This window comes from Dendropsophus ebraccatus, chromosome 9 (assembly GCF_027789765.1).
Source record: "Dendropsophus ebraccatus isolate aDenEbr1 chromosome 9, aDenEbr1.pat, whole genome shotgun sequence".
Classification (NCBI taxonomy): domain Eukaryota; kingdom Metazoa; phylum Chordata; class Amphibia; order Anura; family Hylidae; genus Dendropsophus; species Dendropsophus ebraccatus.
Genome location: NC_091462.1, coordinates 83545551 through 83573366, shown reverse-complemented (window position 1 = coordinate 83573366; position 27816 = coordinate 83545551). Strand labels below are relative to the sequence as shown.

General features: G+C 43.2%; 1 protein-coding gene across 1 annotated transcript; it reads left to right on the top strand.

The window, feature by feature from the left end:
• Positions 1 to 10378: 10378 nt before the first annotated feature.
• RMI2 (RecQ mediated genome instability 2) lies at positions 10379 to 17193 on the top strand. The gene is made up of 2 exons (XM_069985425.1): positions 10379 to 10720; positions 16937 to 17193. Exons 1-2 carry the CDS (start codon positions 10426 to 10428, stop codon positions 17089 to 17091), a joined length of 450 nt encoding a protein of 149 aa, XP_069841526.1. The 5' UTR covers positions 10379 to 10425; the 3' UTR covers positions 17092 to 17193.
• Positions 17194 to 27816: the final 10623 nt, after the last annotated feature.

Genomic DNA, 27816 nt, shown 5'->3' with positions numbered 1-27816 from the left:
AGAAGACTGACTAGCAATGAACTTGAGAGCTGTTGCTTATATGAGGACAGTGACAGCCTTAGCCGAGCTTGCCCTGCAGTAAACGGCGCAGCTTTCCCAGAAGTCACGTGGTCTGGCATCTGGAACTATTTATGTGCATTCCCACTTGTAAGAGAAGAAAGTGATCTGTTGATACGGTGAGCGTGCAACGAGAACGGAGACTTCAGCTTCTAAAAAAGAGAGAAAAGCCTTTGTTAAGAGGGCTTACTTTTCAAGTTAATGCTTAATTCAATGCACACAACGTAGCTGGGTCCTGAGTAAGCACGGCAGATATTGCATCCAAATGGATGATCCCATGTTGATTGAACGGGCACAGCTCCTATGTCCCATTTGATCACCATTACACTCATGTACAAGTTCAAGCTACTTTGATATTATATCATGAAAGTAGGCCATTAAAGGGGTACCCTGGGTAAAATCTTTTTCTTTTCAATCAACTGGTTTTAGAAAGTTATATAGATTTGTAATTTACTTCTATTTAAAAATGTCCAGTCTTATAGTACTTATCAGCTGCTATATGTCCTGCAGGAAGGGGTATTTTCTTTTCAGTCTGACACAGTGCTCTCTGTTGCCACCTCTGTCCATTTCAGGAACTGTCAAGAGCAGTAGAAAATCCCCATAGAAAACTTCTACTGCTCTGGACAGTTTCTGACATTCCTGAAAATACCATTTCCTGCAGGACATACAGCAGCTGATAAGTACTGGCAAACGAGAGATTTTTAAATAGAAGTAAATTACAAATCTATAAAACTTTTTGAAAGCAGTTGATTTGAAACAAAAAGATTTTCACCAGTGTTCCCCATTAAAGTAGACACAACAATATTGATTTTCTCATCTCTAAAAATTTATTGAAACAAAAGCCAACATGGTTTCCAGGTGCTCGAACCACTTAGAAGCAGCCAGAAAGATTCTATACAACTGGTACTATACACCAGTCAAATTAGCCCGAATTTTCCCTACCACTTCCCGTCTCTGTTGGCGCTGTGGGTTGGACGTGGGCACACTGGTACATATATTTTGGTCTTGTACCCTAATCCGTCCGTGGTGGAGTGTGGTCGACTTAGTGTTGACTGAAGTACTAGCGAGGCCAATCGTGTGTGAGCCTGCTATGGCCTTATTGCATATAGGTGTTGCACATTTCCCGTTAGAAGATAGAACGATTATTTATCATGCCTTAGCAGTAGCTAAAATAGCTGTGGGTAAATACTGGAAATCTACAGATATCCCATCCAAAATAGAATTGATTAATGCTATTAACCATAACTGTCGTATGGAACGGTCGGTTGCAGCGTCTCATCATCACCTAGACAAGGTGGACATACTTTGGCACAAGTGGACTATCTCCAAATATCATAAACTTTGGGTATTTTACGGGACATTGCAACTAGCAGGTACAAGTTCTTGTTTGACTTGTTTAGGACCCTGTTGGTCTGAATTGTTGGCCTACTTGGTCACTTGCATAATGTTATAGAATATAAATGTAAAAATTTAGTCACATGCTATAATACCCTCTAGTATACTCGGTTGTAGTGATAGTACGCAATAATGTATACTATGTGTTGTGCTTTTATGTGACTAATAAAATGTTTTGAAAGAAACAAAAGCCAACACCAGTGATGGGTATATCCCAACAACAAATGTCAATGACTCAATAGCATGTGCACTTGGACATCAATTACAGCATTTAGCCCACAGCAGGTGATTAAACACAGTTTTTTGCCATTGGGCCCTTAAAAGAAAAATTTATACTTTTTGTTTTATGTAAATTTAACTCAAAATCCCTCATTTTCACAAAAAATACAGGGTATATGCCCCCCAATTGCTATGGAATTTCTTTACAGTATAGCAGTATCCCTTATGTGACCAGAAACTGCTATTTAGGCACACAGCAGGGCTCAGAAGGAAAGGAGCGCCATTTTTAATGCAGATTTAGTGGGAATAGTTTAGGGTGCCATGTCACACATGTACTGCCCCCGAGGTACCAGTATAGTGATCAGCACTGTATATAGCCTTACAGGTAGCCCAATTTTTAAAACAACACCCCTCACTGAATATTACCTAGGGGTGTAATGAGCATTTAGACCCCACAGGTGTTTGAGAAACGTTTCTGGCATTAAGCCCTAAAAATTTACTTTTTAAAAAAAAAAAAGTAATATGTACATTTAGTTTATCCATTTTTACAAGGAATATAGGGGCTATATGCACTACAAAATTTGTTACTGAAAGCAGTACCCCATATGTGATCAAAAACACCCTTTAGGTGTGTATATAGCAATCTGACCCCACACCAACTGGTGTCTTCCAGAACCTAATGTGCAAAAAGTGAAAATTGCAATTTTTCCACAGATATGCCATTTCATTTCCTGGAGATGGACCTGTTTATGAAAAGGCAGTTTTCGGTAGTGTATGCTTGGGCAAAGTTGGCACTAAAATCCGCTGCCTATTTTGGCCTTCTGGATGCAGCAAGGCATTATCCCTAGACTCCAACTGATCAGTGGGGGTTCAACTACAGGAACCCCACCCATCACAGGAACTGGGGTTCTGAGTGCCCCATATGAGTGAAGCAATCATCAACATTGCATATGCGCACTGCCGCTCCATTTAGACTGTGAAAGGGTATGTGCACACTGAGCAATTCTCGCGGATTTCCACGCTGAATTTCTGCTGACAGAATTCTGCACATTTTACAGCACTTGCAGAATTGTCGCTGAATTCCGCGCAAAAAATTAACTCCCAATAGAGTTCTATGGAATTCCGTCATGTGAATTCTTTGGTCGGAACACGGATTCCGGATGGAATTTCGTACAAAAAAGTGTGCACGGACAAACAGAAATCCCATTTTGCCCTATGGAAAAGAACAATGTTGCATTTAAAAGGGCGAAATTCCTTGCGGATTCTGTTTGCAGCCGAATGCTCCATACTCAAAAGGGCACTCAGGACCCCTATGTTTGTGATCAATCAGGGTCAGACCCCCACCTATCACTTCTCATCGATCCACTGGATATGCCAATTTGTAATCATGGAATAAACTTAGAAAAAGTGTTGCCATATTCTGACAGTAGTTTTTATTAAGACCATTTTGTGGCACATAGGACGTTTTGTTTAGATTTATAAACATTTTTTTGAGGAGACGAGATAAAGAAAATAGTTATTATTTCATTATTTAAATTTTTAATGGCATTCACCATGCAGTGATATTTACACTCACCGGCCACTTTATTAGGTACACCTGTCCAACTGCACGTTACCACCTAATTTCTAATCAGCCAATCACATGGCGGCATTTAGGCATGTAGACATGGTCAAGACAATCTCCTGCAGTTCAAACCGAGCATCAGTATGGGGAAGAAAGGTGATTTGAGTGTCTTTAAACGTGGCATGGTTGTTGGTGCCAGAAGGGCTGGTCTGAGTATTTCAGAAACTGCTGATCTACTGGGATTTTCACGCACAACCATCTCTAGGGTTTACAGAAAATGGTCCGAAAAAAAAAAAAAACATCCAGTGAGCGGCAGTTCTGTGGGCGGAAATGCCTTGTTGATGCCAGAGGTCAGAGGAGAATGGGCAGACTGGTTCGAGCTGATAGAAAGGCAACAGTGACTCAAATAGCCAACCGTTACAACCAAGGTAGGCAGAAGAGCATCTCTGAACGCACAGTACGTCCAACTTTGAGGCAGATGGGCTACAGCAGCAGAAGACCACACCGGGTGCCACTCCTTTCAGCTAAGAACAGGAAACTGAGGCTACAATTTGCAGAAGCTCATCGAAATTGGACAGTAGAAGATTGGAAAAACGTTGCCTGGTCTGATGAGTCTCGATTTCTGCTGTCACATTCGGATGGTAGGGTCAGAATTTGGCGTCAACAACATGAAAGCATGGATCCATCCTGCCTTGTATCAACGGTTCAGGCTGGTGGTGGTGGTGTCATGGTGTGGGGAATATTTTCTTGGCACTCTTTGGGCCCCTTGGTACCAATTGAGCATCGTTGCAATGCCACAGCCTACCTGAGTATTGTTGCTGACCATGTCCATCCCTTTATGACCACAATGTACCCAACATCTGATGGCTACTTTCAGCAGGATAATGCGCCATGTCATAAAGCTAGAATCATCTCAGACTGGTTTCTTGAACATGACAATGAGTCCACTGTACTCAAATGGCCTCCACAGTCACCAGATCTCAATCCAATAGAGCATCTCTGGGATGTGGTGGAACGGGAGATTCGCATCATGGATGTGCAGCCGACAAATCTGCGGCAACTGTGTGATGTCATCATGTCAATATGGACCAAAATCTCTGAGGAATGCTTCCAGCACCTTGTTGTATCTATGCCACCAAGAATTGAGGCAGTTCTGAAGGCAAAAGGGGGTCCAACCCATTACTAGCATGGTGTACCTAATAAAGTAGCCGGTGAGTGTATTCTGTAGATTATTACAATTACTGCGATACCAAATTTATATATTTTCTGCATATTCTACTCATTTTGCACACTAAAATGAGTGTTTTCCACTTTTTAGGGCATAATAAATAAGGGTTTAATTGGGAAGGATCACTTTTTACACTTCGAGGGTGGGTTCAGACTACGGAATTCTTGCGGATAAATTCCCCGGAATTCCGTCGCCTGTACGCGCTCACGGCCGCGCACCTTTCCGCCGGCTCCATAGACACCATTCTATGGGCCAGCTGAGTACGCATTTCGCTGAAAGAATTGACGTGACAAAAGGCTGAAAGGCGCCCGGCCGTGAGCGCATACAGGCGACGGAATTCCGCAGAATTTATCTGCGAGAATTCCGTAGTCTGAACCCACCCCATTTTTGTAATCTTATTTTTTCCCCTCCGAAGGAGACTTAAAGGGATTTTTCACCAAAAAAACTTTTCTTTCAACTGGTTGCAGAAAGATATTTAGATTTGTAATTTACTTCTATTTAAAAATCTCAAGTCTTCCCATACATATCAGCTGTATGTCCTGCAGGAAATTGTGTTTTCTTTTCAGTCTGACACATTGCTCTCTGCTGACAGGAACTGTCCTGAGCAGTGGCAAATCCCCATAGAAAACCTCTCCTGCTCTGGACAGTTCCTGACACGGACAGAGGTGGCAGCAGAGAGCACTGTGTAAGACTGAAAAGAAAACATTTCCTGCAGGCCATACAGCAGCTGCTTAATACTGGAATACTCACTTGAAGTAAATTACAAATCTATATAACTTTCTACAACCAGCTGATTTGAAAAAGATTTTCACTGGACAACCCCTTTAAAGCTGCAATCTCTGCTTGCTGTTATACTAGACTGCATTACTACTGTACTGATGGCGGACCATCAGCAACCTTAAATTAAGCCCCGTCCCCTTTTTCGTGTCAGGATTCTGCGCCCGGCATACCAAATCTCATGAAATAAGGCCTCCTCCCCGCCTCATCAGGCCCCCGCAAGCGCACGGGGTGCACGGGAGGCGTACGCCAGGGAGAAGGGGCGAAACTGCACCTTCTCCCTGGCGTAACCTTCATAAATCCCCCCCATAAAGTACAATACAAAATACTTTTCCTAATAGAGGGAATCACATGTATTTTCTGACACCAAAATTCCCCAATAAAATCCCACTGTTGCTTCTTTTTGCCAAACAGAGAGTTCAGACTTCGTAATTTATATGGAATTTCTTCCGCTGAACTATTGTTCAGTAATTTTCTTTTGGCAGTGCCATAAACAGATACATGAATAAAATATTATTGTTAAAAAAAATCTGTAAAATTCAAGTGACTGCAATATGTAGTTATTGAGCACTAAAATGGAAAAAAAAATAAGACAAACCTAGAGAGACATACATCATTTCCAGCACAAACAGATAAATATGTATCTGAGAATTAGAGGCAAATCCCGAAATTCACTGTAAAAATAGTAAGAAATTCCAGTGCTCGAGGTGAAGGCTTATTACGGTACAGTATGTATTCAGCAGACAAATATTTTTTTCTCTTGCATTAAATAACATATAAATCTGGATTGGTTCATGTGGACAGAGCTGGAAATTACCTTTAAGTACACTCTGCTATGAGGCTTGCTGGCAAGGGAATGACCTGGCCATTTGGGAGTTTTTCAATGATCAGTAAATGGGACTATATATGGAAATCTGACCAGAATATCTCAATTCTCCTTAACATATTTGCTAATAGTGTAGTTCATATTCAGGGTAAAACATTGCACAAGCTTATCCATTTCCATGAGAAAGGGATATAGGCACACCCGAGCAGGTACACTCCTATGTACAGTAGCTGCTTTTATTGTACTTGTTCTTTCCAGAGACGTAAAGCTGCATTTCCTTATTATATATTGTAGCTGTTGATTTGAGCTAAGGAAACCTGCCAAAATCCAGTTTAAAGATTAATTCTTCCTCTCTTGAGTCTTTCTTATTAATATTACGGCCCTAAGTCCTATCCTGACCATTGGTCCACTGACCAGAATTTACAGCTGTTAGTTTACATGAGAGATGGGGAACCTTTGTCCCTCCAGCTGTTGAAAAACTACAATTCCCATTATGCATGATGGGAATTGTAGTTTTACAACAGCTGGAGGGACGAAGGTTCCCCATCCCTGGTTTAGATCATCAGACCCAAGATCAGATTGAGTCCTCAAACTGCATCTGGATTAGGCCTTGGGACTCCCAAAGTATTGTTTTTCAGATTGGCGAGTATAAACCGGGCCCATACTTACCCCTCTGTATCCATCCGAATTACGGTACTGTAATATACTTTTATTATATATTCAAAGCGCCCCTGATTTCAGAGCGCTATACAAATGATTTGGGGGGGGGGCAACAGAACCTTACAAAATAAAAACACGTTTCATGAAGGTAAATGGCAGACTGGTACATAGGGACAGAAGACTTTGCCTACGGGGGCTTACAATCTACAAGCACTGATGACTTAAAGTTTGGATAGGTTCACAATCAATGTAAAACGGATTGTGCCGCATTGTATACAACAGCATACTGTACATTTTTACCATTCGCTTTTTCTATAAACATACATGTTAAATGAATAGCAACAACAGAGCGGGAACCCAACCTAAGGGTCCTATTCCACCGGACAATTATTGTTCGCATAATCGTTAACGATTAACGATCTCAAACGACCGCTATTGCGAAAGACCTGAAAAAGTTAACTCATTTCCATGGAACGATAATCGTAACTTATGATCGTATTTGCGATAGTTTTTTCTTCGCTATTGCGCTCGTATCTACTGCAAACGACCGAACGACCGTACATTTACACGGAGCGATAATTCGCCCGATTGCACGATTAACGATTTTGAATGAACAATTTTTTTTAATAACAATCAGCGTTTAGATGGAATACATCGGACGGAAAAATCGTTATGCGATCGTTTTGCGAACGCTTAAGCCTATCTCACACATTGGTGAAATCGTTGAAAGAATGTTCACATGGAATAATCAGCAAATTTTTTGCGAACGATCAACGACTATTTCAGAACATGTTAATACTTCAAAATGAACGATTTCTCGCTCGTCGCTTGATCGTTCGCTGCATTTACATGTACGAGTATCGTTCGAATTCGATCGTTATCGTGCAAAAACGTACGATAAATCGTTCCGTGTAAAAGGACCATTATTCAATGTGAACAATTTGCGAACGAGCAACGATAAAAATAGGTCCAGGTCTTATAAAGCGATCAACGATTTCTCGTTCGGTCGTTAATCGTTAACTGCATTTCAACCGAACGATTATCATTTAGATTCGAACGATTTAACGATAATCTGAACGATAATCGTCCGGTGGAATAGGGCCCTAAGGCATAGGATTCTCTTAGTTTGGCCGCCATCATACTGTATTCAAATCTCTCATTCAACTCTTTTTATTCCTCACATCATTGTCCTTAAATAACTTCTGCTCTCATCTTGCAGAGTCTACAAAAAAAGTTCAGTTCATGCTTTGTTTTAGCTTCAGAAAGTACTGACGTAAGTGTTTTTGATGGAAGATATGTTCGGGACATAGATGTGTTTATAGTTTTTAACATGGATTACTTACCACTATGTGAGCCGAGGCTTAACCCACCACTCTGCCTCTTTAACCAAGAAAGAGAGGAAGGAAAGAAGGATATGACTCTCTTTGATCATAAGAAAATGTCAATTTAAAGAGTGTTTGGTTTTTCTAAAAAAACAAATGGTACTGTGATCTATTTTCCTAAGAATTCCTCTTAAAAAAAAAAAAGTATTGTGTTACAAATTCATTTATTTAAATCTTAGGACAACTTATGTTTTCCCCTGGAAGTCAGGCGAAATAGATAGTTGGTCTGAATTAGCTAACAGGGGAGACCTCTCATTCCTCCTGTTAAAAAAGGTCTACAAAAAAATAAATAAATAAATAAATATATATATATATATATATATATATATATATATATATATATATATATATATATATTCCACAGTTCAGGGTTTGTCACCATTTCTATCAGCCCTTATACCAGAAAGGGTTCACAATCTAATTAATTCCCTAGAAACACGCTGGGATGATAGAAAAAGAAAGCTGTGTGTCTTTGGAGTGTGCAAGCACCTAAACCCAAAAAGTATCCAGAGGAAACCTATAGTGTAATACAAAAAATGGTAAATTGCCATCAGCGCAATAAGAGGTATAGACGAATACAGCTGTGAAGCCATAAAAGAGATGCATGGACAATATCAGTTGCCATTAGGCAGATAAAAGCATTCTGTCACCAGTGATAGACCCACCATCACAGGCCAGTAGAAAAGGATATCACATTTGGCTCCATTGACTGCATTTGATGTCTTTCTTCTAGTCTAATCGACAATCCCACAGGAAATGATAGCATTACGTAGGCTGCCGGACCACCCAGAATGAACAGTGTTCCCTTAAAATATTGGTGAGAAAAAGTCCTACACAGGGAAATCTGGTATGTCCGGTTGTTTTTGGCACCGGGGTGCACAATATTGCCAGATCTCTGTAATAACAGTAATGCATTCACAGGAGGCGCAGTATTTACAGAGTGACATCCCGTACCAAAACTTCATAAAATTCCATCATTAATTCTCATCTAGATCAAACCCATACGTTATAATAGAAGAGTTTATTGTGATCTCAGGAAGGGGTTAGTCACATGGGCAGGTATGAATACACCCTATAAGTTACATACCGAAGTGACTTATTGACAAATGTGAGGCACTAATTCAATGGAAAGCACCTAACTGTTTCTTCTGTCAACTATTTTATCTTGGAATTTAACCAACGCTCTCGAAAAAAGTCTTTTACAACCGTTCTGTGACATTAAGAATGTTACCAAGTATAAAAAACAATCTAGGGAGATCATGGCCGAAAACACGCCAATAATATTAAATAGTTAAAGCCATTGGTACCATTTGATTACTGACAATTCTTCCCGTTCGTTTGACTCAAAATCCGCTTGGTTGTGTGGTTGGGGTGAGAGCGTTTTTTTCTTAATGAGCAGCGGTGTCAATGAGGCGTAGCATAGAGCGTCTGTGCCCTAGGCCTGCAACGCCTCTCCTCTTTCTTTCTCCCGCTCCCCTTGCCTTCACCAGTGTTCCGGATCTGTCATATGTGAATAAAAAAAATTGGAATGCGGCAATGAAAAAAAGGAGAACCCTGCTTTGTCAGGGGTTCTATGGATCTTGGCTGCATACTGGAAGGTATGGAGTAACGATTGGCATGCATAGGTCTATTACAGTCTATGGCCATTTTCAGTCTCTGTAAGACAGCAGCCGTTCTTTGACATGGCTGTGTCACAGAACGGCCACTGTCTGTGAAATTGACCCTGGCTAGTACTGCAGTGCCGTGTTCCAATTAACCATAGCAGACAATGTAAAGTACGGCTGCACTTTACATTCAATGAATAGCAGCCGCACAAAATTGCCATGTCAGTTTTCTGTGCGGCCGCATGGAATCCTGGCCAGAGTGTATACAGTGTGTATACACTCCATCCGGGATTCCATAGGAAACTATCTGAATTTTCTCTTTCAATAAATAGTGTACAGTGTTGCAATCTGAAACAACGCCTGTTATTTATTAAAAATATACAGCGTTTGAACGAGGCCTTCCAGTGCCTTATATACGCCAGGCATAGCGCCCATTACAAAGAATAGGGACTGGGCATAACAAAGCCATGCATGCATTTTAAGACCACATTTATCAAGACTGTCCTATTACTCAAAGGAACGAGACTGCGTTACTATATTCCTACCAGCTGCCATTGTTTATCTACAGGGCTTGAAAAATGTGTAGACCTGAGTCTACACCAAGATGGCGGCCGCTGAGATAAGAGACAAGTATACAGCGGCGGGGCACGCTCTTGTGGCGGTCAGGGTCCGTCAGCACAGCGCGGATATTTGAAGCGGGGACGGGACACTACATGGCGGCCGCGTCTGTAACGCAGGCTGGGGCCGGACACTTCAGCTCTCCTCCGGTGAAGATGCTGGCGGCACAGCTGAGGGAGTGTAAGAAGCGGCCGGGGGCGGCGCCCTCCTTCTGGATGGAGAGATCTCCCGGCGGCGGGGAGCTGGAGGTCAGCGTGGTGTGGATGCAGGGCAGCGTCCTCCAGGTGCGGCCGGAGCGGGGGATCACAGTGCGCATGACCGACGACACCCACACCTTCACTGTGTGCGGGGCGGACAGGGTGCCCAAGGGAAAGCCGTGCCTGGAGCCAGGTATGCGGGCACCGCAGGGGGTGAGCTGCCCAGCCCTGATATCTGCTGCCTGTCCTGGACTGTGGGCACCAGTACACCCAGACCCTCAGCAGCCCAACACAGAGGGTACATAGTAGAGCACACATAAGGTTATGGGCCTGTAGCAGGTGCCCCTACCCACTCACCCACCCGCATATCTGTAGCAGGTGCCTCTCCCCACCCACCCCATCTCATATCTGTAGCAGGTGCCCTTCCCACCCACCCCTCCTCATATCTGTAGCAGGTGCCCTTCCCACCTGTAGCAGGTGCCTCTCCCCATCCACCCACCAGTATATCTGTAGCAGGTGCCCCTCCCTCCCCCCCACCCTCATATCTGTAGCAGGTGCCCCTCCCTCCCCCCCACCCTCATATCTGTAGCAGGTGCCCCTCCTCTCACCCCTGTCATATCTGTAGCAGGTGCCCCTTCCTACCTTTATATCTGTAGTAGATGCCCCTCACCATGTCATATTGTGGAGCCCTATGGTCCACCAGTCACTTGCCAGATGGTGCTGTGTGGCGCCACTACTGTGCTGGTTGGTCGGAGTGTAGCTCAGCAGGATGTTAGGTTGTTGTGACGCCAGTGCCGGCGGTTGGGCACACAGGTATGGGGGCACACCTGCTTTTATTTTAGGAAGGCTGGCTATACCCTTTCCTCTGTGGTCGGTGACCTGCCGGGCTGTGAGGGGGTCCCTTGGGTACTTACCACGGTGGTCCGGAGTGGAGTTGTGACCCACCAGGACTATCGGTACCACTGCCCACAGAAAGGGGAGATGACCCAAGGAGGGTGTAACGACTGTGTAGGTGCCAGAACAATAAGTCCTGTTACCATAAATAAAATCATCATTACTTCAGGAATACTTAGTACAGTAGCAGATAATAGACTTCTGACGACCAGACTCAATCCACGTTAAGAGCTTTTGGAGCAGAAGAGCTGTGCAAACCCAGGGTAGAAGTGTGCTGTGCCGGAACTTTAGAAGAACAAGTAGAATACTTGAAAGTAGAAGACTACTTGTGCCTGTTTCCACCTTTGTTGTTGCTATTGCCCTACAGTGTTGGGTGAGAAGTCTTCCTAGGGTGACACAAGCCCCAGACCTTGTTACCTGAGTTGAGTAAGGTGGCCAAAATTACCTGGTTACACCTGCACTGTGAGATAGAGTACGTAGGCTTGTAGTAATTTGGCTCTATCCCAACCAGTTCCTCTTGTTTCAGAATACTGTCCTGCACTTTTAGAGACATTCAATGACGTGGGTTGGGGTGATCTCTGACTTGTCCTCTCCTGAGTGGTTTAGCATTGCATAATAATAAGTGTTGCTTTAGAGAAGAAAAGAGTCTCTGTGTTTCCCATATGTCTGTCCACTACCACACTCCCGAGTAAACTACACTGGACAGGTGGGGGAACCTGGCAAAGCCAGGGCCCAGCTGAACTACAGGAGGGGAACGTCTTGTCATTTGTCCTCTCTAACAAGACTTGGATAAGACTTAAGTGGATAAGTGTGGGCGTGTACTTTCTCTCCCCATGTGACAACTTCCTACAGGGTGTGTAATATCTCCTGTGAGTGGTGGAGAAGAAAGTGCAGAGAAAAGAAAGGAGAATAGAGATAGGTAGAGAACAGTCATCTAGTAGCAAAACTTAGGAATAACTTCATTACCACTTTACTTGAAGTACAGGTGTTTGCGAGGGGTGTATAGACTAGCAACATCCGTGGTGGGATACCACAATATCTTTAGCAGGTGTGCCTCCTCATATTGACATATCTGTAGCAGGTGCCCCTCCCCACACCCACATATCTGTAGCAGAGCAGGTGCCCCTTCCTATGCCATGTTGCGGGTGCTATGAGCATCTGTACAACTAGTGCCACATCACAAGAGTAGGGAGGAGAGGTGGAGGAAGTGTACCCAGAGGCCTTGGTAATGGTGGGGTCATATGTGGCCATTGGTAATAATCAGTATTGACAGTGAGCGCTGAGCATTCTTGTGTATGGGGAGGGCGGCTGGACAGTCAATTATAGAAGGTGTATGGGAGCCTTTAGGCCTGATCTTAAAGGGGTTATCCAAGATTCAAAAGATATAATTGCTTTCTCACAGAAACAGCAACACTTGTCCATAGTTTCTGTGTGGTATTATGGTTTAAGTTGTAATACTGCAACGCAACCTGTGAAACAGGTGTGGTGCTGCTTATGAAAGCAGTTCTGTTTTCTATTCCTATAGGAGCCCTTTAAGTGACCTAAACAGCTGCTAATGTCTCCACTGCTGCCTGCCCCACCATAGGTGATCTGTGCTGAGTGGATATCAGACCGGATCTTCTCACACTCTAAAGGCCCTATTACACTGAACAATTATTGTCTGTATTCGGCCGATAATCGTCCTGTGTGATAGAACACAACGATCAGCTGACATGAACGATGTCGGCTGATCGTTGTAGTCGTTTGTCTTTCAACATCTTGAAAGACAACCCCCTTTATATAGTCGCTCTGTGGAATAGGGGTGGTGGCAGCAGACCGCTGCTATCTGCTATGGGCTGCCCGGATGATCTAGCGATCACTGGCAGCCCCCCCCCCCCCCCCCCACCTCCCCGCAACCCCAGCTCTCACCTGCGAGGAACGAGCAGCAAACAAGCGCTGACAGTGCTCGTTTGCTCCTCACAGTTGCCCCATGAAATAGGGGCTTAAGGTGGGTCTCACCAGTGAGGTGCCCTACAGTGGATGGTGAGGCACGGACTGGAAGGAAGTTTCTACAAAAGTGACTATAAGCTGCACAGTCCTCTCCCTGGTTGCTGCAATCTCTGGTTTAGGAACATTATTGATTGATTTTGTACTTATGTAACGTTATAGAGAAGTGACTGAGCAATCTTTTATTTTTGTATGGGCGTCCAGCACAGATGGAGAGGCCTCGGGATTGTTTTATTGGAGTCTCCATGGGGTAATGTTTCTCCAGACCCCCCTGACGCCTCTAGTTATCCCTGTGGATATCTTCTTGGAGTGTCACCTCTTACACAGATAATGCAGATAGAAGGCTTCCTCCCGTCACTCATCTTACATCTTCAGTGTTATAGCATAAGGAGCGCTGCAGTGGAATTACTGAAAACTAGAGACCAGATGGAAAGTCCCTGTGATGGAAACCAGAGAAAATACCCAATTCTCCTTCATAGTGCCTGTAAACTGCAAAAAATTTTTTCAATAAATCCGGAAAAATTGTGATGGTGGAGCACATGGCCAAAGGGCGAAATCCGTCACGATGTGATGGATTTCATAATGATGATCATCATAAGCTGCTGTGGAAAAGTAGATTAGTATTATCTCCTTGCTGTAGGAGCTTCATTCGTAGGGTAGGTTCACACTACGGAATCCGCCCAGGTAAGTTCCAGCAGATTCCGTCACTCGTACCCATTCCCGGCGGCGCTTATCTGCCCGTGCCAATCTGCCGAAACAACTGACATGTCTATTCTTTCGGCGGAATCGCCCCGGCCATAGAATGGTGTCTATGGAGCTGGCGGATATGTGCGCCGCCGTGAACGGGTACGAGCCACAGAATCCGCTGGAATTTATCCACGTGAATTCCGTAGTGTGAACCTACCCGTAAAGTGTATGGAGCCTGCATCCTGCAGTGAGAAGTGACAGGGAGAAAAGCAATTATTCTAGGGACTAGTGGCAGTCTCTGCACCTCAACCAATCAAAGCTTTTCACTGATTGGTGGTGCCGACACCCACGCTGATCAGCTGATCTCACTACCCAGTGAGCAGGGCCATAAGCAGATTGCTTTCATTCATTGTATAGCAGTGGCGACCTCTAACTGCAGCACATCTCCCGTTTATGTGAATAGGAGCTGAGCTGCAGTTATACATTGCAACAGAGACAAACTGCTTCCAGCCATATTCCCTGTGTAGTGCAGGTAGCGCAGATCAGTCTGTTTTGGCTGAAAAACCCTTTTTAATGACAGGGACACTTTAAAGGGAACCTACCACAGGCAGCATGAAATGCTAACTAGCTGCCTGTGCACAATTGGGTCTGATTCAATTGGAATTAGAGAGCTGTCTTGAAGCTGGTTTCCAGTTTAAGGCCAGCAGGGTGGGGAGAAGCCACTGAGGTCTGTCCTGATGGTTCAGGGCCCTGTCCCTAGCCAGGTTTATTACCGCTTATCTTGAGATGTTTTAGAATGAGCCTATCAGTGTTTCATGCTGTCTGTGGTTTAGGTAGCACAGGGGTAGGGAACCTTGGCTCTCCAGCTGTTGCTAAACTACAACTCCCATCATGCCTGGACAGCCAAAGCTTTAGCTTGTACTGGGTGGGAGCAGGAGCAGGAGTAGGGGACGAGGTCATCTGCATAGCGTTGTCTACAGCCCTGTACTCCAATCCAAGAAGTCTCCCTCACCTTCCAAATCATAGCAGATCCACTTCAGGCTGGGGCTTACATCAGGGGACAGGACTGTGGCGGTAATCTCTCCATAGCTGTAAACTCTTTCTCCCTGGACAGAGTGCTGCATTTATGTGCCCACATATACCCTGCTTCTTCATGCTCCCTGCAGTCTCTATCAGCCCTTGAGTTTCCCATCCTCTCCATTCCTGCTATAATGTGCCTGCACTTACACACAGCTATACACACTGCTGCTTTAATGTGCCTGCACTTACACACAGCTATACACACTGCTGCTATAATGTGCCTACACTTACACTCAGCCATTCACACTGCTGTATAGAGTAGTTTCTATCCCATCACTGTCCTCCTGCACAGTTCTGTAATTCTAACTTCCTGATTGGTCCATGCTGAACACACACACCTTCCCTATTGCTGTCATGTGACCACACAGACCTCTGACAGCAGCCCTGCTTCCCTATTCTAACCTGTTGTGCTACACTACTGCATTATGGGGGATTTGCAGCTCCATCCTGTATCTACAAACTGCTGCTGTTTCTTCAGGTTCATGCACTTACTATACATTATACTCCACATGCTGATTGCTATACTGTACAGTAACTTATAATATGACATATACTGTACAGCTGGTTGTAAATGTTTGTTTCATTTGTTTTACATGTTGTTGAGAATAAAAATATTTTTGGGGATTGTCTGTATTTTAGTGATTTCTTGTGGGAAAATTTTGCTTTATATATCTCACTTGTTTATATACTGTATTTCTCAGCTGAGGTTTATTGTTTCAGTATTTCCTGTTTTATATTCCCTTGTTTTATGTAATTTACCTCTTTTTGCCTGCTGTGCAGCGTCCTGGAAGTATACTTTTATATATTTTTTTATATATATTTTTTTTTTCCAAGATTTTTTTCTTTAACCTCTCAAAGATCTAGTTTTCATATTCTGTTTCTAAACTGTTTCTAGTGATAAACTGAGCTTTGTCCCCGATGAGTTATCTGAAAACTATAAATTCCATATGTGACTATTTACATCCACTTATAAGAACTCGGGGCAGTTCCTGGAAGACACATGTTTTACGTTGTGTTAAATTTAATTTTTATCTAAATAGTGCTTTGCATAGAACAGGCCAAGGTCTGTGTGTATCTTGTCACGTTTTTTCCTCTTAGGGATTGCTCCAGTATCATTCAGTGACAGTTACATGCTGTTAATGGGTTATGACATTTATTTACATAGTATGACGCCATGTGGTGTGCCAGATGTTTAGTAAAGTGCACCTGCACATACTGAGGGGAAAAATAACCTGCTGATATGTCCCTATTTTGCACGGAGCTCTGATGATGAAGGCTTCTTACATTCATCCTCAGCACCATTTCTGTGTTGTTAGGAGTATAATTTTTAGGCTTTTTAGGTGTTTTGGTGCACTAGGGGTGGGACTACCACCCTCAGTGCACCGATCCGCCCCCTGATGGCCCAGAATACAATGACTGGATAAAGTTTATTATGTCTTATGATGGAGTTATGATGTCTTTTTGAAGGCGTTTTCTGTACAAAACAGATTAGTTACTAACTACACAGTGAACGGGCCCTTAAAAGTCAGTGTGCTGTGTTCACTGTGTAGAGGTGGTGACGTGTACCTGTAGTTCAGCTACTGAGCTCCAGTAACCAGGTACAGCCACTACACAGTGAACAGAGTCAGCTGCTAAAATAAACAGCTAATCATCGAGGGCGCTGATTGTTCTGTGAAACATTTATCAGTTTGTTTTTTGCCGGAAAAAAAACCCTTTGAAGGATAGCTGGCATCTAACACTTTTTTTCTTCTTCCTTTCATAGGAAAGTATGTAATGGTGATGGGCTCTGTGTTATCCTGCAGCCCTGAGCCCATTCTTCGTGCTGTGAAGATCAGTGATCTATCGGACAATCCTGTACATCGCACTATGTGGCAATATGAAGTGGAAGATTTACATATGAACATTAAATACAGCTAGTTTATCTGTCGCACAAATGCACTGGATATAGGGGCTTCACTGGCATAGTGACTCCTTATAGACAATTGAGGCCATTTTGCAGGGACATGCCCAGCTGTGCATTTGGGGGGGGGGGGGGGGGGGGGGAGAATGATAATATAACATTGGTGGTGGTGAGTATTTATTGTCAGTGTGATGAAGTGGTTGAATACATGTAATGTTGAACTGTTAAGAGTACATGAAAAACAGTGTAATTTTGTATAGTGCCTGCATGTATCGCTCTGTATTACAGAACAGTTCAGTTCACCCAATACTATAGGAGCCTAAACCGCAAATGTGGTCAAAATAGGACATGTTTGTTCTACAAAAAAATGGCACCTTTCGTGTGTGTTGGGGGGGGGTGTTCCGTTGTGAAATTGCAGAGAAATGTTATACTGCCTCTATTGTGGCTTTTGGGGGTCAAGCATTATATACTACACCTAATAAATATAGTTTGTTGTCTTCATGGAAAAACAGAAGTTTAACAGAATGTAGCAGTTCTATTATACACAGAAATACAAATCCCAAAGAGTTTTTGTTATGTCAAATGAAATACATTTTTCAAAAATATAAAAGCAGTCATGGGTGAGGAGGGGGTGCCCTGCGGGCTGCTGTTTCCTTGCTGTCCCCATTGACATGAAAACATTAGGATGTTATCTGCATGTTTCCACATTAACTCTGAGCTGAATATTTTTGAAATGTCAAAGACAAGTTATCGACCTACGCTGATTTTGTTACACCCGAACTTGGGCAAGATGTCTGATTAAATCAGATGGCGGTGCAGCTGAAGGTCTCACGTCAACTCTTCGTCTTTCTACAGATGTTAGTGTATGGACTTTGAAATAAAGAAAACTTCCTGTGTTAAACTGTTTGTTTTGTGTAGAAAGACAACTTTGTATTTTACACAAAATAAGGGATGGTGTAAACTAAATAGAATTGTGTAGAATTATATCATCATGAATGTAAGTCATTTTGTAATTATAATAATTAAAGGGATTATCCACTGGAGAATTATAAAGAAAAAAAAATTACGGAGACACAGTTCAATTGTCCTACCTCATTGCCAAAGTGGTGAATGTGCCAAAAATCTTTCTTTGAAATATTCTGGAACCCTCTCCAATGGAGTGTAAAAGTTTGGTAGCAGGCTGTGTGATGCTGTCTACCACTACTACTAATTCTGATACATCCTCCCTGTTCTCCACTCCTGATGTTACACTCCTAGGGTGGGTTCACACTACGGAATCCGCACGGATAAGTTCGGCCATCTCTCGTACCAGTTTACGGTGATGCGCATCTCCACCCATTCTATGGGCAGGTGAATTCCGACATCCGCTAAAAGAATTGACTTGTCAGTTATTTTGGCAGAAGGCTGAATCTGGCGCCCATAGAATGGTGTCTATGGCACGCGCAGGTACGAGCGACAGAATCCTCTGGAACTTATCTACGCGGATTCAGTAGTGTGAACCCACCCCTACTGTGATGACTAGACGCTCCTACACTCACTCTCATCTTCCCCTGCCTTACACAGTGTGTGTTTGCAGTGCAGATTGGATTAGGGCATTGTGAATGGCAGGAAGAATTTGGTATGTGCATGGAGACAAAGCATTGGGAGGAATGCTCAGCCAATAAGCATAATCGGTAACGTCAGGAAGGGGACCAGCCCAAAGCAAAGATCATAGCAGACAGGACCAGAATGGGACGTATTAGCGCAAAATAGCAATGTTTGTTGCAGACATGGGGGTTGACACTCAGACCTCAGGTAGTGAAATACACAGCTTCTTGTGGGGTATTATATATCTCAATGAAAGCACCTGAGTACCCTTTAGAGTGAATGTGCCATGAGGACCATGGAAATTATTATTATTTATGATATATTATTATAGTGTAACAACATCCCCCTCCCCTTGGTGATGCGCCTACATTAGAATCAAACGGGGCTGCGTCACAGAGCGTAGGGGATGTTGTCATACTGGGAGCACTGGGCCTGCACCCAGTGCATAGAGCCGGGCTGGTGCACTAGAACAAAATGTCACAGGACAGTATCCCGGTCCCGATAAGGTACTGAAACACAAAAATTTCCATAGTCCTCATTAGCGAATTTACAATAGGGACGAAGCGAAGCGCTTTGCTCTATCGCCATTCTGCTCATCAGGCTGTGGGCTTCAAAGTCTACTCGGCTCCGTGCTGCCCCTCCCTGGGAAATGCTGGATCCAGTTCTGGGAAACAGATACGTTTCCCAGGACTAATGAGCAGAAAGCAGATAGGAACGAAGGACTTCACTTTATTCCTACCGTACATTTGCTCATCTGTAGTCCTCATGGTACATTCACTTTTTTGCCTCCTGCCCAGTCCCCAAGGCGTTAACTGGCCAATCCGGCTCTGGAAATTTGCCTGACTGATCAATGAGGCATTTAAGTGCTGTGATGGCTATTGGTTAAAGCATTTCAATGAGTAAATCCGTGGTGAAGAAGTAAACTGCACCTTTACATGGTGAATGCTATGATCATGATCTTATGTAAAGTGCTTTCTGACTGACCCATTTCCACACTCACATTGTATGACTTGAGATAATACAGAATGTTGTATTAAAAAGTCATTGCTTTTGTATCTCTTGTCCACCAATGCCCCAGTGACAGAATTGCTTTTTTGTGTGCGTGGATATTACAGAAGTTTCCTGAGTTACATGTGAAGATGCCAATGAGATAAGTGATGTTTTTTTTTGTTGTTTTTTTTCCTTCTTATCACTTCGCTACTGAGAACTAGGTGCTGTACATATTCTCAGTCCACTATAAATAACCACATGTATGAACACAACCTACATGCATGCAAAAAAACCTGTAAATACCAACTATCTAGATACCCCAGCCGAGCAGCCCTGTGTTCTGTTTACTGAGTAATCGAAACCTAAGAGACATTGTGGAGAATTGATACTAACATAAACCTCAAGCCTCTAATACAGGTACAACAGGGAACCTCCACCTCCTGAGGAGAATGTTTGGGGACTCCTGGACTTTTATATTTTCCAGTTTTGCTTTTAATTGGCTGGGTGTCATTCAGGTCACTTTAGTCACTGCTTGCTATTGGCTGAGAACAACATTTTATCTACACTCCCTTTGCTGAGCCATGGTGGTCATGGTGGGAGCAGCGTAAAATCAGCTTCACCAAACATCTTCATAGCATCTCACAAAATGCATCACATAAAAAAAGCTACAGTCTCAAAAAGAAAACCCCCACTGGCCCAAAACTCCCCAATTATAATATCTAACCCACCCACTATCTAGTAATTGTGTAAACTATGCTACATGTAAAAGAAGATCACCACAAAGTAACCAAGGTATAGGACGTGTAATACTGGCCTGGTAGTAAACAGGTGCTAGAGAGGAGTTCAGAATTAGACAAGATTTTAGAATCTTTTAATGAAAATAAGGAAGGTGGTGGGGGTCTTTTTCGAGATAAAGACGGAAGTGAATGATCGTCTTTTATAAAAAAAAATCATTGCCCACTGACCGTGCATTGTGCTCCGTATGATGGTAATGCGTGGCCTATGGCTGATGAAAGGGTAAGGGAAAATATTTATCCTTACCTATCTACCCTCCCCTCTGCAGTGACAGGCCACTTGGTAAGCGATTGGCTGAGCAGCCTGTCACTGCAAAAGTGTCAGCACGGAACAGGCAGGAGGACTCTGGAGGAGCTTGGACAAGTAGGCATACATCTTTATTTTTTTATCTAATAATTTCTATGCAGCCCAGTGTGTGTGATTATGGAGCCATGTATAGCCTCTGTAAGCTTACAGTGTGGAGTCTGGCCTTCTATTACGGCCCTAAGGCAAGTTTAGTGCTAAAATTCAGACGGAGCTGATTCTAGCTTTTCTGTTGCCTAAAGTGAAAACTGAATTGGGTTCCTGCTGCTGTTAAAAAAAAGTAGGAAAGGCTTGCATGCACAAAATCTGTAGTATATAACCGTACCAGCAAACTGAACTATATACAGTACCTCTAGATCATAGTCATAAGTTAGCATATAATCACTGCTTTCTCTGTCCTACATGTGTGTCCACTCATCATTTACAGGTCTGAGGGGAGTGAGGTGTTGCAGAAGATGCTAGACAGTATAAGGACTAAGGAGATATATTTACCTCACTTCATGGCAGATATGGCCTGTGAGCAGGTCTTATATAAGAAATGATCTACAGAGCCTTCAAAACTACTGTTTCCTAGTGCGCTAGTACTGGATGTCCAGTAGTGGGGGCCAGGCTATTCCATTTTGTATCCCAATGAAAGCTTCTCTTCCCAAACAGGTCGTTCTTAAAGGAACACTGTATCCACCAATCCCCCCTCAAACTGCTGGTACCGTCCTTTTGATGAAAGTAAGCCTGGTCATGTCTTTTAAAATGCCTTGGTTAGGGTAAAAATGATTTTTTTAACCTGCAGCTGCTGAGTCAATGTGGAGTGGCCTGCAACATCTCTCTTTTCTTCCTTCCCACCCTCCTCATTAGGAATGCCCCTGGCAGGATTTCTCCTATTCATTGCTTATATTTGCATGTGCTGCTTCGGATCATTAATGCACAGCTGCACTGTTTAGACAAGCGATGAATAGGAGGAATATTGCCTGGGGGCGTTCCTAATGATGAGGAGAGTGGGAAGGAAGAAAGGAGAGGCGTCACAGACCAGGGGTACAGGCACTCTAGGCCACGCCACATTGACTCGGCAGTTACAGATTAAAAGATAATTTTTTACCCTAAGGCATCGGTGCATTTTAAAAGATACGACCAGGAAGGACCTACTCTCATCAAACGGACAGTACCAGAGGTTTGGGGGAGTGGGTTGGTGGATACAGAGTCACTTTCATTATACCAACAAACCAAGTTTTTACTCAGACCCCTTTTTACTTAGGCTCCTTTCACACATCTGCTAAATCTGTCCATATTTGTAGGCCTATTCAATTCTATGGCCTTTGGTTAAAGAGGTTATCAAGCAAAAAATCTTTTTCTTTCAAATCAACTGATATCAGAAAGTTATATAGATTTGTAATTTACTTCTATTAAAAAATGTCAAGTCTTCCCATACTTATTAGCTGCTGTATGCCCTGCAGGAAATGTTTTATTTTCAGTCTGACACAGTGCTCTCTGCTGACATCTCTGGCTGGGACAGGAACTTTGTCTCGGTTTTCTATGAATCCCCATAGAAAACCTCCCCTGCTCTGGACTGTTCCTGACTCAGCCAGAGATGTCAGCAGAGAGCACTGTGTCTGAATATAAATAAAACAGGAGAGGAAAAGGAGATATAGTAGCTTATAAGTATGGAAAGACTTGAGATTTTTAAATAGAAGTAAATTACAAATCTATATGACTTTCTGATATCAATTGATTTGAGAGAAAAAGTTTTTCACTAGCCAACAACTTTAATGATGTGGACCAGGAAAATACTAGTGATCCAAAATACGGCCCACATTTGTGGCTTGGATCCCTTATTTTGAATGAAGGGGTTTGTGCTACAAATGACTGTGTGTCCCTGCCTGTTGCTGCGGGAGTACGTGTAATGGGACAACAGAGGTGTAAATGTGGCCTAAGGATGTCCTGGAACATGTACTAATTTCACGTACAGGAAGTTAGGTGTATTGCAGAATTTTTCCAGTTCTCTTACTGGTTGTACCTTCACTGTAACACTGGGAGGAATTTACGTCACCTCATCTAGATTAGTGGCCAGTGACAGGTTCTTTTCTCCCATCTGGAAATAACCTTTAGTACACTTCAGGATCACGGGCCTCTTATAAACACAAATGGGAGAATTTATCAGTGTTTTCTTTGTAGGTTTCAGCATAAAATTAGCACAACTTTTTGCGTTCCTGCGTTTTGCATAACATTTTGAGAGCATTGTATACATTTGCATAATTGTTTTAAAGGTGAAAGCATGGATAAATGATATGGGGGGGGCTAAGGGGGCATTATTACTATATGATACACAGGGGACAATATTACTAAACAGGGAGCAAAGGAGGCGTTATTACTATATGGGGCATAGAGGAACATTATAAGGGGAGAATCAAACGAGCGCTTGGGATCAGATAATGTTGCCATTTTGACAGGTTTCCTAAACACTATTAGGGTGGGTTCACACTACGGAATTCCGTCGGCTGTCTGCGCGCACGGCCGCGCTCCTTTCCGCCGGCTCCATAGACCCCATTCTATGGGCCGGGGTATTGCGCTATTCGACGGGGTGGGGGGATTTCTGTATTGTATTTCTGTCCTTCCTGGTTGAGCATTTCCTAGAATACAATGCTTTCCCTCAGCTGATCATCACAACCCCCCACCCATCACAATCAGTAAAATTAGTGCTGCATCTGCTTCTGGCTGGTCAGAGATGGTAGATCACTCAGGGGATTGGGTTATCCAGCCAAGCCTCCTGTGACATCATGCCCTGCCCCCTGTCTGCATCATCAGCCTGTGCTCAGCAAAAACACAGTGTGAGACAGAGGCATGGAATATTTGTCTCCTGAGGTGGGAGAGCAGAAGGAGCAGGAGACAATGTGGATTGGCACAGAGGCCATTTTTCTTCACTTCCTGGATTTCTATCAGCTACCAGTGTGGCAGAACCGCACAGATATGGTAATACATTGTATAGACACATCTATATAACTTTTAATGTACTTTTGATAGAAAATAAGTTTTTCTTATCTGGAGTTCCCCTTTAAGGTTCCCTAAAGTTTGTCCAAATAGACCTCTAAATGATATGTGGAGTTCCTAAGTGAGCATTTTCTGGCACGGTGTCATAAGAATCATGTCTTTTAAAATAAGATAACTTTCAGGCAAAACAATGCTGTAAAAAAAAACACAGTTTGACCACCTCATGGAGCATCCTCATGTAGAAGGTCTATGGGAGTGGCCATCAATATACCTCAAACTAACAGCTCTGGCATGCTAAAAAATACTAATACATGGGAAAAGTGAAAACTACACAGGGACATATGGACAAAATCAATGGATAAGAAAGTCTTCTCAGAGATGGACCCATCTATCATGGTGTAATGTGGTCTGTAAATATAATATTTTTTAGTTTGTGTATATCTGTGAATGCAGCAGATATCAGATCTCTTTTTGAAATTATATAAATGTTATTCTCACCCACAGAATGTTTTCCAAAATTCACCATGAATAATGATTTGGAACAACATAATTTTGTATTTTTTTCAAAACATATATAAAAGCCATTGTCATTGTCTGTACCTTCACTTGTAATAACGTCCAAATCCTAGCACAAACAAACAATAAATATAACAATTTGGAACATCGTGTACTTGTATACAGATACTTCCTAGTTCACACAGGAACCTCGGTTTTCCGAATAGGCAGAGAGAAATAGGGATCCAGGTTTTTGCTGAAGATTCATATATTCATATATACATTCAAGTGCATTTCTCCTTGGGTGGGAATAACCTAAACTCCTCAAAAAACTATCCTGTATATGATGCATATTCCCACATGGAACTTCATACAAATTACAGGAAATATGCTTTAAAGGGAACCTGTCACCCCCCGTGTCGGGGTGACAGGCTCCCGGCCCCCGTTAGAGCCCCCTATACTCACCTAATCCCGCCGGGTCCCGCTTCTGGAGGTGGTCGGGTGACGGAGATCTCAGCCGCTGCAGCCCGGCGCGCGCGCTGAGAGATGAGTCCAACGCTCATAGAGAATGACGGGAGAGTCCAGCGCTCTGTCATTCTCTATGAGCGTTGGACTCATCTCTCAGCGCGCGCGCCGGGCTGCAGCGGCTGAGATCTTCATCACCCGACCGGATCCAGAAGCGGGACCCGGCGGGATTAGGTGAGTATAGGGGGCTCTAACGGGGTCGGGAGCCTGTCACCCCGGCAAGGGGGGTGACAGGTTCCCTTTAATGTAACCGAAAATGTGTGTGCACAGAAGTCGTTCTAGACCTGTTGTCTTTGCTTCATAGTGCTACCTAAACGTGACCAGCATTGCTCACAGTAATCTAAGTTACCCTTATTCTTTTTAATGGAAAACATGAGAAATTTTGTTGCTATGGGCAATGCTGACACTATTTGGCTGCATCAGTGATATATGCAAGAAAACTAGTTTGAAAGTTCTAGTATTGTGTGCCCAGACTTGTGAACGCTGCCACCTTCTGGTGAAACTACATAAACAGTGCATCAAAGTGACAGCCCCAGCCTGCCCATAAATATTCTAAAATGAATCTAATAATATTTAGAGATTTATCTATGATCTGTTATCTTAGCGGACACTTATCTGTAACACAAGCTTTTAAGCAGTTACAACATGTTCCTGTGGGTGAAGCATCTTTATAATAGTCAGAACTATTTGCTTTGAAACCAGTAATTAGAATGGAGCTAGACTGCACCACTCTCCACAGCTGCTGACTGGTACTACTGATATCTATTGTACAGTACAAAAGTTTGGACACAACTTCTCATTCAAAGAGTTTTCTGTATTTTCATGACTAATTGTAGATTCACACTGAGGGCATCAAAACTATGAATTTACACATGTGGAATTTTATATCTAACTGGAAATATGTCTTATATTCTAGGTTCTTCAAAGTAGCCACCTTTTGCTTTGATGACTGCTTTGCACTCTTGGCATTCTCTTGATGAGCTTCAAGCAGTAGTCGCCTGAAATGGTCTTCCAACAGTCTTAAAGGAGTTCTCTGAGATGCTTAGCACTTGTTGGCCCTTTTGCCTTCACTCTGCGGTCCAGCTCACCTTAAACCATTTTGTAGCACCCCATCACTCTCCTTTTTGGTCAAATAGCCCTTACACAGCCTGGAGGTGTATTTGGTAGCCATGCTGGTTCAGTATGCCCAACGGTGTCACCAGCAAAGCACCCCCACACCATCACACCTCCACCTCCATGCTTCACAATGGCAACCAGGCATGTAGAGTCAATCCGGCCTCCTTTTCTGCGTTGCACAAAACACAGTGGTTGGAACCAAAGATCTCAAATTTGGACTCACCTGACAAAAGCAGAGATTTCCACTGGTCTAATGTCTATTCCTTGTGTTCTTTAGCCCAAGCAAGTCTCTTCTGCTTGTTGCCTGTCCTTAGCAGTGGTTTCCTAGCAGCTATTTTACCATGAAGGCTGCTGCACACAGTCTCCTCTTACCAGTTGTAGAGATGTGTCTGTGCTAGGACTCTGCATTGACCTGGTCTCTAATCTGAGCTGCTGGTAACCTGCGATTTCTGAGGCTGGGGACTCGGATGAATTTCTCCTCCGCAGCAGAGGTGACTCTTGGGGCCCTATTCCACTGGACGATTATCGTTCGCATAATTATTAACGATCTCAAACGACCGCTATTGCGAAAGACCTGAAAACGTTCACTCATTTCCATGAAACAATAATCCTTACTTATGATCGTAACTGCGATTGTTTTTTCTTCGCTATTTATTCGCTATTGCGTTCGTATCTATTGTGAACGACCGAACGATGTCTCATTCAATGCGAACGATTTGCGAACATTTTGTGAACGAGCAACGATAAAAATAGGTCTAGGTCTTATAAAGCGATCAACGATTTCTCGTTCGGTCGTTAATCGTTAACTGCATTTCAACCGAACAATTATCGTTTAGATTCGAACGATTTAACGATAATCTGAACGATAATCGTCCGGTGGAATAGGGCCCTTGGTGTTTCTTTCTTGGGGCGGTCCTCATGTCAGCCAGTTTCTTTGTAGCACTTGATGCTTTTTGCAACTGCACTTGGGAAACTTTTCAATGTTTTCCCAATTTTTCGGACTGACCTTAATTTCTTAAAGTAATGATGGCCACTAATTTTCCTTTACTGCTTTTTTCTTGCCATAATACAAATTCTAACAGTCTATTCAGTAGGACTATCCAGTCGTGTATCCACCTGACTGCTGCACAACACAACTGATGGTCCCAACCCCATTTATAAGGCAAGAATTATTAAATCTGACAGGGCACACTGGTGAAGTAAAAACCATTTCTGGTGACTACCTCTCGAAGCTCATCAAGAGAATGCCAAGAGTGCAAAGCAGTAAACAAAGCAAAAGGCGGCTACTTTGAAGAACCTAGAATATAAGACATATTTTAAGTACCGTATTTTTCGCTTTATAAGACGCACCTATCTATAAGACGCACCCCTGATTTGGACCACTGAAAAACAGGGAAAAATATTTTATGCTAATTAAACTTCCCTGGTGGTCTAAGGTCATGATGGGATAATGCAGTGAAGGGGTCAAAGTTTATTCAAATGACAGTGCCTTGTATCTACACATACACAGCTGCTGCATGCACAACACACACTCAGCTCTGCTACACCATACACTCTCAGCTCAGCTACACACTCAGCTCTGCTACACCATACACTCTCAGCTCAGCTACACATTCAGCTCTGCTACACCATACACTCTCAGCTCAGCTGTATTACACACACTCAGCTGTACAAACATATCCACAAGCACACACAATGTTATATCAACACACAAAGGGTAACACACACACACACGATAACACACATACCTCTGCTGCTCTGTACTTAGACGTGACCATTTAGTGTAGGACCTTCGCTGATGTCACAGTCATGTGACTAATCACGACTGTGACATCACTGAAGGTCCTTCAGCTTCCGAAAGTCCTTCAGCAGGTTGCCGTGTATATCCCCTCCAGATGTCTCTCCTGCCGGGCACTGATCTCACTGATCAGTACCAACAGGAGAAGGGAGAG

Coding starts and splice junctions, on each gene's coding strand:
- RMI2 (XM_069985425.1), top strand. CDS start 10,426: ATGGCGGCCGCGTCTGTAACGCAGGCTGGGGCCGGACACTTCAGCTCT. Junction 10,721..16,936: donor AAAGCCGTGCCTGGAGCCAG/GTATGCGGGCAC, acceptor TTCCTTTCATAG/GAAAGTATGTAATGGTGATG.